This window comes from Melanerpes formicivorus, unplaced genomic scaffold (assembly GCF_026170545.1).
Source record: "Melanerpes formicivorus ecotype bairdi unplaced genomic scaffold, bMelFor1.0.p_v2 SCAF_2647, whole genome shotgun sequence".
Taxonomy (NCBI): Eukaryota; Metazoa; Chordata; class Aves; order Piciformes; family Picidae; genus Melanerpes; species Melanerpes formicivorus.
The window spans coordinates 14,010-29,655 of NW_027144998.1; the positions used below are offsets into that span (position 1 = coordinate 14,010).

The 15,646-nt window shown below is 67.6% G+C and overlaps 1 protein-coding gene across 1 annotated transcript; it reads right to left on the reverse strand.

The window, feature by feature from the left end:
* Window positions 1–865: 865 nt before the first annotated feature.
* LOC137461597 (pre-B-cell leukemia transcription factor 4-like) lies at window positions 866–13,744 on the reverse strand. Its single transcript, XM_068171282.1, is given in 12 exon segments — window positions 866–996; window positions 998–1,021; window positions 1,821–1,907; window positions 3,019–3,045; window positions 3,047–3,126; window positions 3,240–3,396; window positions 4,047–4,182; window positions 6,615–6,805; window positions 8,689–8,960; window positions 12,127–12,200; window positions 13,467–13,555; window positions 13,558–13,744. Coding segments are annotated over 12 exon segments (1,329 nt in total). The 5' UTR covers window positions 13,681–13,744; the 3' UTR covers window positions 866–927.
* Window positions 13,745–15,646: the final 1,902 nt, after the last annotated feature.

Here is a 15,646-nt window from a genome sequence, read left to right on the forward strand (position 1 = left end):
CAGCAGGGCTGGGGGTGCTGGGTGGTGGGCTCCAGCAGCAGGGCTCCCAGCAGCAGAGCTCCCAGCAGCAGGGCTCCAGCAGCAGAGCTCCAGCAGCAGGGCTCCAGCAGCAGGGCTCCCAGCAGCAGAGCTCCCAGCAGCAGAGCTCCCAGCAGCAGGGCTCCCAGCAGCAGGGCTCCAGCAGCAGGGCTCCCAGCAGCAGAGCTCCCAGCAGCAGGGCTCCCAGCAGCAGGGCTCCCAGCAGCAGGGCTCCAGCAGCAGGGCTCCCAGCAGCAGGGCTCCCAGCAGCAGGGCTCCCAGCAGCAGGGCTCCAGCAGCAGGGCTCCATGCAGCAGGGCTCCATGCAGCAGGGCTCCATGCAGCAGGGCTCCATGCAGCAGGGCTCCATGCAGCAGAGCTCCCAGCAGCAGGGCTCCATGCAGCAGGGCTCCCAGCAGCAGGGCTCCAGCAGCAGGGCTCCCAGCAGCAGGGCTCCCAGCAGCAGGGCTCCCAGCAGCAGGGCTCCATGCAGCAGGGCTCCCAGCAGCAGAGCTCCCAGCAGCAGAGCTCCATGCAGCAGGGCTCCATGCAGCAGGGCTCCATGCAGCAGGGCTCCCAGCAGCAGGGCTCCCAGCAGCAGGGCTCCCAGCAGCAGGGCTCCATGCAGCAGGGCTCCATGCAGCAGAGCTCCCAGCAGCAGGGCTCCCAGCAGCAGGGCTCCCAGCAGCAGAGCTCCATGCAGCAGGGCTCCATGCAGCAGGGCTCCCAGCAGCAGAGCTCCCAGCAGCAGAGCTCCATGCAGCAGGGCTCCCAGCAGCAGAGCTCCCAGCAGCAGAGCTCCATGCAGCAGGGCCCCCAGCAGCAGGGCTCCAGCAGCAGGGCTCGGGGTCCTGGGCAGTGGGCTCCCCCCAGCAGGGCTCCCAGCAGCAGCCCCCGGCCCCGGGCGGCTCAGTTGGAGGCATCTGAATGGACGCTGCCGGCGTCCCCGGCCGGGGAGGTGACGGAGGAGGGGGGTGGCTGCCTCCTGCCAGCTGCCATTGCTCTGCAGGCAGGGGCAACAGACCCCCTCAGGGCAGCCTGCCCCCGGCTGGGGCTTGGGGCAGGGGGAGGAGGGGAGCTGGAGGTGTGGAGGGCAGGGGAGATGGACCTGGGGGGGCTCTGGGATCCAACCAAGGGGAGCTGGGAGGGGGCTAGGACATAACCAAGGGGAGCTGGAGGGGCCTAGGACACAACCAAGGGGAGATGGAGATGTTGAGGGCAGGGAAGGTGGACGTGGGGGGGCCTGGGATCCAACCAAGGGGAGCTGGGGGGGGCTAGGACATAACCAAGGGGAGCTGGAGGTGCCTGGGACACAACCAAGGGGAGCTGGGGGGGGCCTGAGACACAACCAAGGGGAGCTGGGGGGGGCCTGGGACACAACCAAGGGGAGATGGAGGTGTGGAGGGCAGAGAAGGTGAACCTGGGGGGTCTGGGATCCAACCAAGGGGAGCTGGGGGGGGTGGGACACAACCAGGGGGAGCTGGAGGTGTGGAGGGCAGGGGAGATGGACCTGGGGGGGCCTGGGATCCAACCAAGGGGAGCTGGGAGGGGTTGGGACACAACTTGGGGGGGCCTGGGACCCAACCAAGGTGAACCTGGAGATGTTTCCAAGGTAACCAAGTTCCCCTTGGCCCCAGAGAGGACTCCGCAGCCTCTCTGAGGGCTCTGAAGCCTCCAAGCTTCTTTTTTCCCCTGCCCCACTTAACCCAAGCTGGGGGGAGGGGAGCATGGGAGGGGTCAGTGTGGGGTGGGGGAGGGCTGGGGTCAGTGCTGGGGAGGGGGAGGGCAGGGCTGGCTCTTACCTCGAGGCGCTGTGTCGTGTACAGAGGGTTGCTCACCATGGCCTCAAACCTCCCTGCCTGGTGCAGGACATGGTGCAAGGAATCCACCTGGGAGGAGGCCAACAGTGAGAGGGGGAGGGGAGGGGAGGGCAAGGCAAGGAGGGGAGGGGAGGGCAAGGAGGGGAGGGGAGGGCAAGGAGGGGAGGGGAGGGGAGGGCAAGGAGGGGAGGGGAGGGGAGGGCAAGGAGGGGAGGGGAGGGGAGGGCAGGAGGTTGGTTTGAGGTCATGGAGCTAGGGAAGGGCTGCAGAGGAGCTTGGAGCTCCTGCAGGCCAAGCCTGGACCCAGCCCTGCCCCAGGGCACCTCCAGGCCCTGGCCCTCAGCACCACAGCTCCAGGAGACCCCCCCGGGGCTGGGGGCTGCAGCTCTGCCCCTGGGCAGCAGCCTGGCACAGGCCTGGCACAGCCCTGCAGGCAGCAGCAGCTCTGCCCCTGGGCAGCAGCCTGGCACAGGCCTGGCACAGCCCTGCAGGCAGCAGCAGCTCTGCCCCTGGGCAGCAGCCTGGCACAGGCCTGGCACAGCCCTGCAGGCAGCAGCAGCTCTGCCCCTGGGCAGCAGCCTGGCACAGGCCTGGCACAGCCCTGCAGGCAGCAGCAGCTCTGCCCCTGCCCAAGCTCAGCCTTGCCCTGGGGGCAGCTCCAGCTCCCCTGGTGCCAGCCCTCAGCCCCGCAAGGCTCAGCCCCGCAGGGCTCAGCACCACAACCCTCAGCCCCACAGAGCTCAACCCCAGAGGGCTCAGCACCACAACCCTCAGCCCTGCAGAGCTCAGCACCACAACCCTCAGCCCCAGAGGGCTCAGCCCCAGAGGGCTCAGCCCCGCAGAGCTCAGCCCCAGAGGGCTCAGCACCACAACCCTCAGCCCCACAACCCTCAGCCCTGCAGAGCTCAGCACCACAACCCTCAGCCCCACAACCCTCAGCCCTGCAGAGCTCAGCACCACAACCCTCAGCCCCACAGAGCTCAGCCCCAGAGGGCTCAACCCCAGAGGGCTCAGCCCCCACAACCCTCAGCCCCACAGAGCTCAGCCCCAGAGAGCTCAGCCCCAGAGAGCTCAGCCCCCACAACCCTCAGCCCTGCAGAGCTCAGCCCCAGAGAGCTCAGCCCCAGAGAGCTCAGCCCCACAAGCCTCAGCCCCAGCTGGCTGCAGCCTCCCCACTGACCTGTGCCTGGACGCCGGTGCCCAGGGGGGGAGCTCTGGTAGGAGCTCAGAGCCTGCAGGCTGAGGAAGGCCTCCCCGGCCGCTGCCATCTTGAAGGAGCCAGAGGAGGCTGAGGAGGAGGAGGAGGAGGACACAAACCGACCCCAGGCCGTCACAACCTGGCCCCCAGCCCCCTCCCCAGCGCCCCCCAGCGGGGCTGTGGGCTGGCCCTGGCTGCCTCACCTGAGCTGGGGGTGGCTGGGGAGCTGCCCTGGGGGCCCTGGGCGCCCACGCTGGCGGCGTCCACGGCGCTCTTGGCGGCGTAGATGTTGGCCTCCTCCTGGAACTTGCCCATGTTCTTCTTGTAGCGAATCCTCTTGTTGCCAAACCAGTTGGAGACCTGCAGCCACCCCCAGAGACCCCCAGAGACCACCACGGGCTGACCAAAGCCTCCCTGCCCCCACCAGAGGGTGACCAAAGCCTCCCTGCCCCCACCAGGGGCTGACCAAAGCCTCCCTGCCCTCCCCAGGGAGTGACCAAAGCCTCCCCAGGGGGTGACCAAAGCCTCCCTGCCCTCCCCAAGGGGTGACCAAAGCCTCCCCAGGGGGTGACCAAAGCCTCCCTGCCCTCCCCAGGGAGTGACCAAAGCCTCCCCAGGGGGTGACCAAAGCCTCCCTGCCCTCCCCACAGGGTGACCAAAGCCTCCCTGCCCTCCCCAGGGAGTGACCAAAGCATCCCCAGGGGGTGACCAAAGCCTCTCTGCCCTCCTCACAGCCCTGGGGAACCCTCTGGGGGGTGGATTCCGCTGGGGGTTGGATCCCCTTGGGGGGGGGTGGATCCCTCTGGGGGGGGTGGATCCCTCTGGGGGGGGGATGGATCCCTTCTTGGGGGGGGGGATGGATCCCTCCCTGAGCTTCCCCAGCCCCAGCTCTGCCTCCTGAGGGGCAGCAGCCAGCTCCAGGCCCCGCAGCAGAGCTCAGCCCCGGGGTGAGGAGCTGGGGGGGAGGCAGAGCGGGCAGGGGGCGAGGGGAGGCGGCAGGCAGCCCCCACCTGGGAGACTGTGATGCCTCCTCTCTTGGCCAGCTCCTCCTTGGCCTCCTCGCTGGGGTAGGGGTTGCTCAGGTGGGAGTAGAAGTACTCGTTCAGCACCTCCGTCGCCTGCTTGCTGAAGTTGCGCCGCTTGCGCCTGCGGGGGGCGGCGGCTCAGGGACCCCGGCACGGGACCCCCGGATCAGGGACCCCCAGCATGGGACCCCCGGATCAGGGACCCGTGGATCAGGGACCCCCAGCATGGGACCCCCGCACCGGGACCCCCGGCATGGGGACCCCCGGCATGGGACCCCCGGATCAGGGACCCCCGGATCAGGGACCCCCGGATCAGGGACCCCCCGGATGGGACCCCCGGCATGGGACCCCCGGAACGGGACCCCCGGATCAGGGACCCCCCCAGCCCAGACACCTCCAGCACGGGACCCCCGGATCAGGGACCCCCGAATCAGGGACCTCCAGCCTGGGACCTCCAGCCCAGGACCCCCCAGCTCAGGCACCCCCAGCCTGGAACCCCCAGATCAGGCACCCCCAGACCAGGGACCCCCAGACCCAGGGACCCCCGGCATGGGACCCCCCGGATCAGGGACCCCCAGATTATGGAACCCCAGCCCAGGGACCCCCGGCCCAGGGACCCCCGGCCCAGACACTCCCAGCCCGGAACCCCCAGATCAGGGACCCCCAGACCAGGGACCTCCGGAGGGGCCACAGCACCCCCAGCCCAGACACCCCCAGCCCAGGACCCATGGATCAGGCACCTCCAGCCCAGGACCCCCCCAGCTCAGGCACCCCCCAGCCTGGGACCCCCCAGATCAGGGACCCCCAGATCAGGGACCCCCAGCCTGGCACCCCCTGGCTCGGGACCCCCAGAGGGGCCATAGCACCCCCAGCTCAGGCACCCCCGGCCCAGGACCCCCAGCCCAGCACCCCCAGCCCAGGCACTCCTAGCCCAGGACCCCTGGATCAGACACCCCTGGCCCAGGCACCCCTGGGGTGGCCACAGCGCCCCCAAAATAGACCAAACTAGACCCAAAATAGGCCAAATTGGGGCTGCTCAGGGGCACCCCCCAGCCCAGGCACCCCCAGAGCAGACACAGTGGCCACAAGATAGCCAAATCAGACCCAAAATAGGCCAAAAAAAGGCCAAATTAGACCCAAAACAGACCAAAGTCAGAGTCAAAAATGGCCAAATCAGATCCAAAATAATAGACCAAAGTTGGAGTCAGAAATGGCCAAATCAGACCCAAAATAGACCAAAAAAGGCCAAATTAGACTGAAATTAGACCCAAAATAGGCCAAAGTTGGAGTAAAAAAATGGCCAAATTAGACCCAAAAAAGGCCAAATCAGAGCCAAAATAGACCAAATTGGACCCAAAGTGGCCAGACTCAGAAATGGCCAAATTGGACCCAAAATAGGCCCAAAAAAGGCCAAATCAGACCCAAAATAGACCAAAGTCAGAGTCAGAAATGGCCAAATTGGACCCAAAATAGACCAAATTAGACCCAAAATAGACCAAAGCCACAGTCAGAAATGGCCAAATTGGACCCAAAAGAGGCCAAATCAGACCCAAAATAGACCAAAAAAGGCCAAATTAGACCCAAAATAGACCAAAGTCAGAGTCAGAAATGGCCAAATCAGACCCAAAATAGACCCAAAAAAGGCCAAATCAGACCCAAAATAGACCAAAAAAGGCCAAATCAGACCCAAAATAGACCAAAAAAGGCCAAATCAGACCCAAAATAGACCAAAAAAAAGGCCAAATCAGACCCAAAATAGACCAAAAAAGGCCAAATCAGACCCAAAATAGACCAAAAAAGGCCACATCAGACCCAAAATAGACCAAAAAAGGCCAAATCAGACCCAAATTAGACCAAAAAAGGCCAAATCAGACCCAAATTAGACCCAAATTAGACCAAAGTCGGAGTCAGAAATGGCCAAATTGGACCCAAAATAGACCCAAAAAGGCCAAATCAGACCCAAATTAGACCCAAAAAGGCCAAATCAGACCCAAAATAGACCCAAAAAGGCCAAATCAGACCCAAAATAGACCAAAAAAGGCCAAATCAGACCCAAATTAGACCAAAAAAGGCCAAATCAGACCCAAAATAGACCAAAAAAAGGCCAAATCAGACCCAAAATAGACCCAAAAAAGGCCAAATCAGACCCAAAATAGACCCAAAAAAGGCCAAATCAGACCCAAATTAGACCAAAGTCAGAGTCAGAAATGGCCAAATCAGACCCAAAATAGACCCAAAAAAGGCCAAATTAGACCCAAAAATAGACCCAAAAAAGGCCAAATTAGACCCAAAATAGACCAAAAAAGGCCAAATTAGACCCATATCAGACCAAAGTCAGAGTCAGAAATGGCCAAATCAGACCCAAAATAGACCAAAAAAGGCCAAATCAGACCCAAAATAGACCCAAATTAGACCAAAGTCGGAGTCAGAAATGGCCAAATCAGACCCAAAATAGACCAAAAAAGGCCAAATCAGACCCAAACCAGACCAAATTGGAGGCCCCTGGCATTCCCCCAGCGCCCTCTGCCTCCCTCTGCCGCCCCCTGGCGGCACCTGGCGTCGAGGAAGCGGGAGCGCAGGATCATGACGGCCTCGCAGGTGCTCTGCTTGAGCTGCATCTGGATGGTGCTGAACTTGCCGTGGATGATGCTGACCATGCGCTCGATCTCCTTGGGGGAGATGGGCCTGGTCCTGCTCTGCTCCCTCAGCAGGTTCATCACGTGGGTGGTGAACTCACTGCAGGCCTGCAGGGACACCAGGGTGGATCCCCAGAGCGGCAGAGCAGCCCCCCCCAGACCCCCAACCCACACCCCCCAACCCCTTCCTGCGCCGGGAGGCAGCCAGGGGAGCTCCCCCCGGGGCCCTTCCTGCGGCCAACTCAGCCTGCAGGAGGCAGCCAGGAGGGCACAGGAGGTGGCTGAGGGCTTCAGCGGCGTCCCACAGCCCCCTCCAAGGGGGGCACAGCCCCCTGGGGCCAAGGCTGAGCCCAGGGCTGAGCCCTAGGGAGGCCTCCTGAGGCTCCACAGCTCCCCAGGGGGGACCCTCCTGAGCCTGGAACCTTCCTGAGCTGGAACCCTCCTGAGCCTCCACAGCTCCCCAGGGGGAACCCTCCTGAGCCTGGAACTGAGCCTGCAGCCCTCCTGAGCCTGGAGCCCTCCTGATCCCTGGAACCCTCCTGAGCCCTGGAGCCCTCCTGAGCCTCCACAGCTCCCCAGGGGGAACTCTCCTGAGCCTGGAACCTTCCTGAGCTGGAACCCTCCTGAGCCCTGGAGCCCTCCTGAGGCTCCACCCCCAGCCTGGGGGGGTGGGCAGGGGGCTCTGGAGGTCACCCAGCCCAAGCCCCCTGCCCACAGCAGGCTGCCAGGAGGGCACCCAGGGGGCAGCTGGGGTCGGGAGCTCTGCAGGGAGGACTCCACCAAACCTCTCCCAGGCCTCTGAAGCCTCCAAGCCAAGAGGTTGCTGCTGCTGCTGGCACCTCCTGGGCACAGCCCTGGGCACCCCTCAGCTGCTGCCAGCCCCAGCCCCATGCCCCCCAGCACGCAGCAGATGCCCTCTGGGGGCTGCCCCCCAGCAGCAGCAGCACCCAGGGAGGTGCCCTCAGCCTCTCCTCCAGCCCTGCTGGGCTCTGCCCTGGGCACTGCCAGCTGGGGGGGGTGCCCAGCCCTGGCTGGGGCAGGAGCAGCTCCCTCTGTGCCCTGCTGCCCACACTCTGCCTCCTGCCCCCCCAGCAGAGCTCCTTGGGGGCCTCCTTGCTGCCCCCTGCCCCCCTTGGTGCCCCCTGCAGCACTGCCAGTCCCTCCCCAGCAGCTGGGGCCAGGGGCTTGCCCCTCCCTGCCCTTGCCCTGGGGGCACCTCAGGACCCTCCTCTCTCCCCCCACCCCCTCCAGCCTGGCACCAGCCTGCCCCCACTGCTGCCAGCCTGGGCCCACAGCAGCCTCTCCCTGAGGTCACTCAGGAAGCTCTTGGCCAAGCCTGGGCCTAGCTCTGACTCTTGGGGAAGCCTCTGGGGGTTGGAACCCCCTGGGGGGTTCCCCCAGCCCCCTTGGGGTCCCTTCCTGAGCCTGGAGCCCTCTGGAGCTTGAACCCCTCTGGGGGTCCCCCCAGTCCCCTTGGGGGTCTCCTCCTGAGCCTGGAGCCCTCTGGGGGGTTCCCCCCAGCCCCCTTGGGGTCCCTTCCTGAGCCTGGAGCCCTCTGGAGCTTGACCCCTCCTGGGGGGGTCCCCCCAGCCCCCTTGGGGTCCCTTCCTGAGCCTGGAGCCCTCTGGAGCTTGAACCCCTCCTGGGGGGGGGGGTCCCCCCAGCCCCCCTCCCCCCTTCACCCAACCCCTGTCCCCCACCCCCCCTCAACCTTTTCCTTTGGTCTTCATTCTCCTCACCCTACCTCTGAGAGCTTCCAACTCAATGAGGAGGAGGAAGAGGAGGAGGAGGAGGAGGTGGGGGTGGGAGGAAGTCACCTGAGCCCTGAAGCTTCCAACCCCCAGCCCCAGGGGGAGGACAACAGAAAGCAAAGCCAGGAGGGGGGAGGGGAGGGGAGAGGGGGGTGAGAGGCAGGGCAGGGGGTGGGCTGAGGAGGAGGAGGAGGGGCAGGGGGAGGGGGGAGGAAGGCCTCTGGCATGCAGGAGGATCACCTGTTCATACTTCTCTAGCTCTGAGTGGTAAATCTCTCGGATCTGGGAGAGCTTGGCCCTGTAGTCAGAGTGCTCAATGCTATTGTCATGGGGACAGCCACCTGAGCTTGCTGCCACAGCCACTGGTGGTGCTGCTCCTCCTCCTCCTCCTCCTCCTCCTCCTCTTCCTCTCTTCTCAGGCCCAGAGACTCCCTCAGCCAGCAGCATGTTGTCCAGCCTCAGCAGCTGAGCATCTGGGGGGTCCTCCTCCTGCAGCCCACGGATGCTGAGCACTGAGGGGGGAGAGGGGAGAGAAAGGTCAGAGCCTGCAGGAGCCCCTGCGGCCCCCCCAGAGCCTGCCTGGGACCCCCAGGGCCTGCCTGAGCCCCCCAGCCCCTGCCTGAGCCCTTGCTGCCCCCCCCAGAGCCTGCCTGGGACCCCCCAGCCCCTGCCTCAGCACCCCAGGGCCTGCAGGAGCCCCTGCTGCCCCCCCAGCCCCTGCCTGAGCCCCTGCTGCCCCCCCCAGGGCCTGCCTGGGACCCCCCAGCCCCTGCCTCAGCACCCCAGGGCCTGCAGGAGCCCCTGCTGCCCCCCAGGGCCTGCCTGGGGCCCCCAGAGCCTGCCTGGGACCTCCAGAGCCTGCCTGAGCCCCTGCTGCCCCCCCAGGGCCTGCCAGGGACCCCCAGGACCTGCCTGAGCCCCCCAGAGCCTGCAGGAGCCCCTGCTGCCCCCCCAGGGCCTGCCTGGGACCCCCAGGGCCTGCCTGAGCCCCCCAGCCCCTGCCTGAGCCCTTGCTGCCCCCCCCAGAGCCTGCCTGGGACCCCCAGCCCCTGCCTCAGCACCCCAGGGCCTGCAGGAGCCCCTGCTGCCCCCCCAGGGCCTGCCTGGGACCTCCAGAGCCTGCCTGAGCCCCTGCTGCCCCCCAGGGCCTGCCAGGGACCCCCAGGACCTGCCTGAGCCCCCCAGAGCCTGCAGGAGCCCCTGCTGCCCCCCCCAGGGCCTGCCTGGGACCCCCAGGGCCTGCAGGAGCCCCCCAGAGCCTGCAGGAGCCCCTGCTGCCCCCCAGCCCCTGCCTGAGCCCCTGCTGCCCCCCCAGGGCCTGCCTGGGGCCCCCAGAGCCTGCCTGGGACCTCCAGAGCCTGCCTGAGCCCCTGCTGCCCCCCAGGGCCTGCAGGAGCCCCCCAGTGCCTGCCTGGGACCCCCAGCCCCTGCCTGGGACCCCCCAGCCCCTGCCTGAGGCACTGCTGCCCCCCAGGGCCTTCCTGAGCCCCCCCAGGGCCTGCCTGGGGCCCCCAGCCCCTGCCTGAGCCCCCCAGAGCCTGCCTGGGACCCCCAGGTCCTGCCTGAGCCCCTGCTGCCCCCCAGGGCCTGCAGGAGCCCCCCCAGTGCCTGCCTGGGACCCCCAGCCCCTGCCTGGGACCCCCCAGCCCCTGCCTGAGGCACTGCTGCCCCCCAGGGCCTTCCTGAGCCCCCCAGGGCCTGCCTGGGGCCCCCAGCCCCTGCCTGAGCCCCCCAGAGCCTGCCTGGGGCCCCCAGGGCCTGCAGGAGCCACTGCTGCCCCCCAGGCCCTGCCTGGGACCCCCAGAGCCTGCAGGAGCCACTGCTGCCCCCCCAGCCCCTGCCTGAGCCACTCCTGCCCCCCAGGCCCTGCCTGAGCCCCCCAGGGCCTGCCTGGGACCCCCAGGGGCCTCCCTGAGACCCCCAGCAGCTTCCTGAGCCCCCCAGCCCCTGCCCCAGGCCCCCAGCAGCTCTGAGGCTGCTCCCAGCCTTCAACTCCCTGCTGAGGCCTTCAGCAGCTCTGGCTCCAGCCCTGGGCCCCCTCCCAACCCCCCCAGAGCCCAGCTGAGCCCTCCCTGGGTGCCCCTGAGCCCTCCCTGGGTGCTGCTGAGCTCTCCCTGGGGCTCCTGAGCCCTCCCTGGGGGCTGCTGAGCCCTCCCTGGGGGCTGCTGGAGCTGTGCAGCAGAGCAGCCCCAGGGGGGGAGATCCTCCCCCTGCCTCCCCCCCAGGCTGCCAGGCTTTCATTCAGCCCTAATTAGCCTCTAATTAACGAGATGCAAATGGCTCTGCACTGATTGCATTTGCATAGGGGGCAGGGAGGCCTCAGCAGCCCGGGGGCTAATTAAGGGTTAATTAGAAGCAGAGTAATTAGCATGCAGGTGGGGAGGGGGCAGAGGATGCTCCAGAGGAGGCTCAGTGGAGGCTGCTGGGGGAGAGAAAGAGCTCCAGGGGCAGGGAAGAGGAAGAGGAAGAGCTCCAGGGGCAGGGGGGGAGAGAGGAAGAGGAAGAGCTCCAGGGGCAGGGGAGAGGAAGAGCTCCAGGGGCAGGGGAGAGGAAGAGCTCCAGGAGCAGGGGAGAGGAAGAGCTCCAGGAGCAGGGGAGAGGAAGAGCTCCAGGGGCAGGGCAGAGGAAGAGCTCCAGGGGCAGGGCAGAGGAAGAGCTCCAGGGGCAGGGCAGAGGAAGAGCTCCAGGAGCAGGGCAGAGGAAGAGCTCCAGGGGCAGGGGAGAGGAAGAGCTCCAGGGGCAGGGCAGAGGAAGAGCTCCAGGGGCAGGGCAGAGGAAGAGCTCCAGGGGCAGAGGAAGAGCTCCAGGGGCAGGGCAGAGGAAGAGCTCCAGGAGCAGGGCAGAGGAAGAGCTCCAGGGGCAGGGGAGAGGAAGAGCTCCAGGGGCAGGGGAGAGGAAGAGCTCCAGGGGGCAGGGGGAGAGGAAGAGCTCCAGGGGCAGGGGAGAGGAAGAGCTCCAGGGGCAGCTCCAGGGGGCAGGGCAGAGGAAGAGCTCCAGGGGCAGGGCAGAGGAAGAGCTCCAGGGGCAGGGCAGAGGAAGAGCTCCAGGGGCAGGGCAGAGGAAGAGCTCCAGGGGCAGGGCAGAGGAAGAGCTCCAGGGGCAGGGCAGAGGAAGAGCTCCAGGGGGCAGGGGAGAGGAAGAGCTCCAGGGGCAGGGGAGAGGAAGAGCTCCAGAAGCAGCTCCAGGAGCAGGGGAGAGGAAGAGCTCCAGGGGCAGCTCCAGGAGCAGGGGAGAGGAAGAGCTCCAGGGGCAGGGCAGAGGAAGAGCTCCAGGAGCAGCTCCAGGGGCAGGGCAGAGGAAGAGCTCCAGGGGCAGGGCAGAGGAAGAGCTCCAGGGGCAGCTCCAGGAGCTTGGAGCTGGCTTTGAGCTGCCCCAGAGCTGGGACCAGCTCCACCTTTGTCTTCTCCACCTTCCCCAATCCCTGGTTTGGTTTTTCCCCCCCTCTGGAACCTCTTTTGCTGCCAACCTGGAGCCCTGCTCAGCACCCCCAAGGTGGGGCCCCAGCTGAGCCCCCCCCTGGCCTCCCCCAGCAGCTTCAGCTCCTCCAACCCCCCCCCCCCCCCCAGCTGCTGCACAGCCCCCAGCCCCCCCAGCCCTGAGCTGGGGACCCCCCTGGGGAGGGGAGGAGCTGCTGGGGGGGGTGGGGGGCAGCTGGGGCCTGGGGGGGCTGCAACCCACCTGCCCTCTCCTTGATCTCGCAGAGCACACTGAAGAGAGCTGGCTTCATCCTGTGGCAGTTCAGGGAATGCTTCCTGCAGGCAGGGAGGGAAGGAAGGAGGCAGTCAGGGAGGGGCAGGAGCCCAGGAGGGAAGGGAGAAGGAGCCTGGGGGGGAAGGAGCCTGGAAGAGGGAAGAGGGAAGGAGCCTGGAAGAGGGAAGGGGGAAGGAGCCTGGAAGGGGGGAAGGAGTCTGGGGGGGGAAGGGGGGAAGGAGCCTAGAATGAATCAGGAAGGAGCCAGGAAGCAATCAGGAAGGGAGTCTGGAGGGAACCAGGAATGAACCAGGAAGGAACCAAGATCAAGAACCAGTGCTGAGCCCAGCCCAGCCCCAGGGGGATCAGGATGAGCCCAGGGCAGCCCCAGGGGGGACCAAGGTGAGCCCAGGGGGGACCAGGATGAGCTCAGGGCAGCCCCAGGGGGATCAGGACGAGCTCAGGGGCAGCCCCAGGGGGACCAAGGTGAGCCCAGGGGGGACCAGGATGAGCTCAGGGCAGCCCCAGGGGGATCAGGATGAGCCCAGGGCAGCCCCAGGAGGGATCAGGATGAGCCCAGGGCAGCCTCAGGGGGATCAGGATGAGCCCAGGGCAGCCCCAGGGGGATCAGGATGAGCCCAGGGCAGCCCCAGGAGGGATCAGGATGAGCCCAGGGCAGCCCCAGGAGGGATCAGGATGAGCCCAGGGCAGCCCCAGGGGGATCAGGACGAGCTCAGGGCAGCCCCAGGGGGACCAAGGTGAGCCCAGGGGGGGACCAGGATGAGCTCAGGGCAGCCCCAGGGGCGATCAGGATGAGCCCAGGGCAGCCCCAGGGGGGATCAGTGCCAGGCAAGAACCAAGGCTGGGGAGGGGTCGGGGCCGGGGCACAGCCCAGGCTGGGGACCACCCCCCCCGGGGGGGGCAGGGCCAAGGCTCGGGCAGGACCCAGCGCGGCCAAGAGCCAAGGCTGAGGCTCGGGGGGTGGCGCTCAGGACCCTCCTGGGGGCTCTGCCCCCCAGCCCCAGCTGCCTGCAGCCCGGCCCCGGCCTCCCCCTCGCCGCTCCGCACCTCCCGGGGGGGGGGGGGGGAGGCGAACCCCGGGACCCCCTCCCGGTGCCCCGGGGGCCGGGGGGGGGTGGAGCAGAGAAGCCTCCGGGCCGGCGGGGAACGGAGCTGCAACTTCTCCGGCGGGACCCTCCCCGCCGAACCGGCGCCGAGCCGCTCTCCCCGCGCCCGCCGAGCTGAGTCACGGCGGCCGGGAAGCGGCCGGTACCGAGCAGCCGGTACCGAGCAGCCCCCCCCCCGGACCCCCCCGCCCCCGCCGGTACCTGGCCTGGGCCTCGTCCAGGCTCTGGTCGGTGATGGCCATGATCTGCTGCAGGACATCGCCGGTATCGTGATGCGCGGGGGGCGGGGGGGGGGGGCGGCGGCGGCTGCCGGATCGCCGGGGGCGGCCGGGGGAGGGGGCGGGATGCCGCCGGGCAGGCTCACCCCGGCGCCGTGAGCCGCCGCCGCCGCCAGCAGCCGCGAGGGGTCCTCCATGGCGGGGGCGGGGGGGGGGGCTGAGGGTGGGGGCCGCGGCCCCGGTGCCTCGCACACGACAGGGCTCAGGGCCCCGCAGCTTTCCTTCCCTTCCCCCCCCCCCGCCCCGGCCGCCGCCGCCGCCGCCGGCTCCGCCGCTGCCCGCCAGGACACGCCCCCCTTCCTCCGGCCCCCGCCCCCGACGTCAGCGCGGGACACGCCCCCCCCCGCGTTGCGTTGCGTTGCGTTGCGTTGGGGCGCGGCGACAACCCCCACGCGGGACGCGCGCGATCGACGTCGCCGCCAGGCCCCGCCCCCCCCGTCAGACGTCGCTCTGTTGGACACCACACCCCACCCCCCCCCCGCGCGGTGACGTAATACGGCAGGTTAAGCCACGCCCTCCTACGGCGGCGCCGGCGGCGGTGCCTTGGCGTGCCGGCTTACAGCGCCCCCTGCAGGCTGCAGGCTGCTCCTGCTGCCTCCCTTCCAGCCTCAATCTCTGCCTCCTGCTGCTGCTGCTCCTCTCCTCTGCCTCCTCCTTCTTGGCTGCCTCCCCCCCTCTTCCTCCCTTCCTTCTCTCTTCCTCCTCCCCCCCCCCTTCCTCCTCCTCCCCCCCCCTTCCTCCTCCTCTCCCCCCCTTCCTCCTCCTCCCCCCCCCTTCCTCCTCCTCCCCCCCCCTTCCTCCTCCTCCCCCCCCCTTCCTCCTCCTCCCCCCCCTTCCTCCTCCTCCCCCCCTTCCTCCTCCTCCCCCCCTTCCTCCTCCTCCCCCCCCTTCCTCCTCCTCCCCCCCCCTTCCTCCTCCTCCCCCCCCCTTCCTCCTCCTCCCCCCCCCTTCCTCCTCCTCCCCCCTTCCTCCTCCTCCCCCCCCCTTCCTCCTCCTCCCCCTTCCTCCTCCTCCCCCTTCCTCCTCCTCCCCCCTTCCTCCTCCTCCCCCCTTCCTCCTCCTCCCCCCTTCCTCCCTTCCTCCTCCTTCCCCCCCTCTTCAGCCCCAAACCAGCCCCAAACCAGCCCAGGATGACCCAAAGCTGCCCCAAAACACAAAGCAGCCCCAAACGGCCCCAAAACGACCCCAAAACCACAGCTCAACCCTTTCCCTGTTCTGGGCTCTTCCCCCTCCCCAGGGTCTTCCTCTGCTTCTCCTCCTGTGGTCTCCCTCCCTCCCCTTCTCCCCCTGCCTCTCCCTCCCTCCCCTTCTCCCCCTGCCTCTCCCTCCCTCCCCTTCTCCCTCTGGGTCTTCCTCCCTCCCCTTCTCCCCCTGGTCTCTGCTCCTCCTCAGGGCCTCCCTGCAGCCCCCCAGAAGGTCCCAGCAGCAGCAGAGCCACCACAGAGCCACCTCTCAGCCTCCCTCCCTCCCTCCCCAGCACCCCCCAGGAGCTCCTCTCCTCCTCCAGGCCTCCAGAGCCAGGAGCTGCAGCCCAGAGGAAGTCCTCAAGGTCCCAAAAGCCACAGGAGGAAACTTTTATTGCCCAGGTGCCTGGGAGGGGGAGATGGAGACCCCCCTGCCCCAGAGCCCAGCCAGGAGCCCTTCACCTCCTCCCCACCTCCAGGAGCTCTGAGTGACCTCCACAGCTCCCTGGTGGAGCTTTGGCCTTCAGGGGAAGAGGAACCAAGCTGGAGCTGCCCCCAGGGCAAGGCTGAGCTTGGCCAGGGGCAGAGCTGCTGCTGCCTGCAGGGCTGTGCCAGGCCTGTGCCAGGCTGCAGCCCAGGGGCAGAGCTGCTGCTGCCTGCAGGGCTGTGCCAGGCCTGTGCCAGGCTGCTGCCCAGGGGCAGAGCTGCAGCCCCCAGCCCCCGGGGGGGTCTCCTGGAGCTGTGGTGCTGAGGGCCAGGGGCTGGAGGTGCCCTGGGGCAGCCCTGGGTCCAGGCTCAGCCTCCAAGATCTTGAAGGTCTTCTCCAACCCCTTCCAAGCTTCCTGCAGCTCCAGGAGTGGCAGCAGAAGGCTCCAAGCAGCCCTCCCCCCCCAGGAGGGAGGCCCAGAGCAGATCCTCC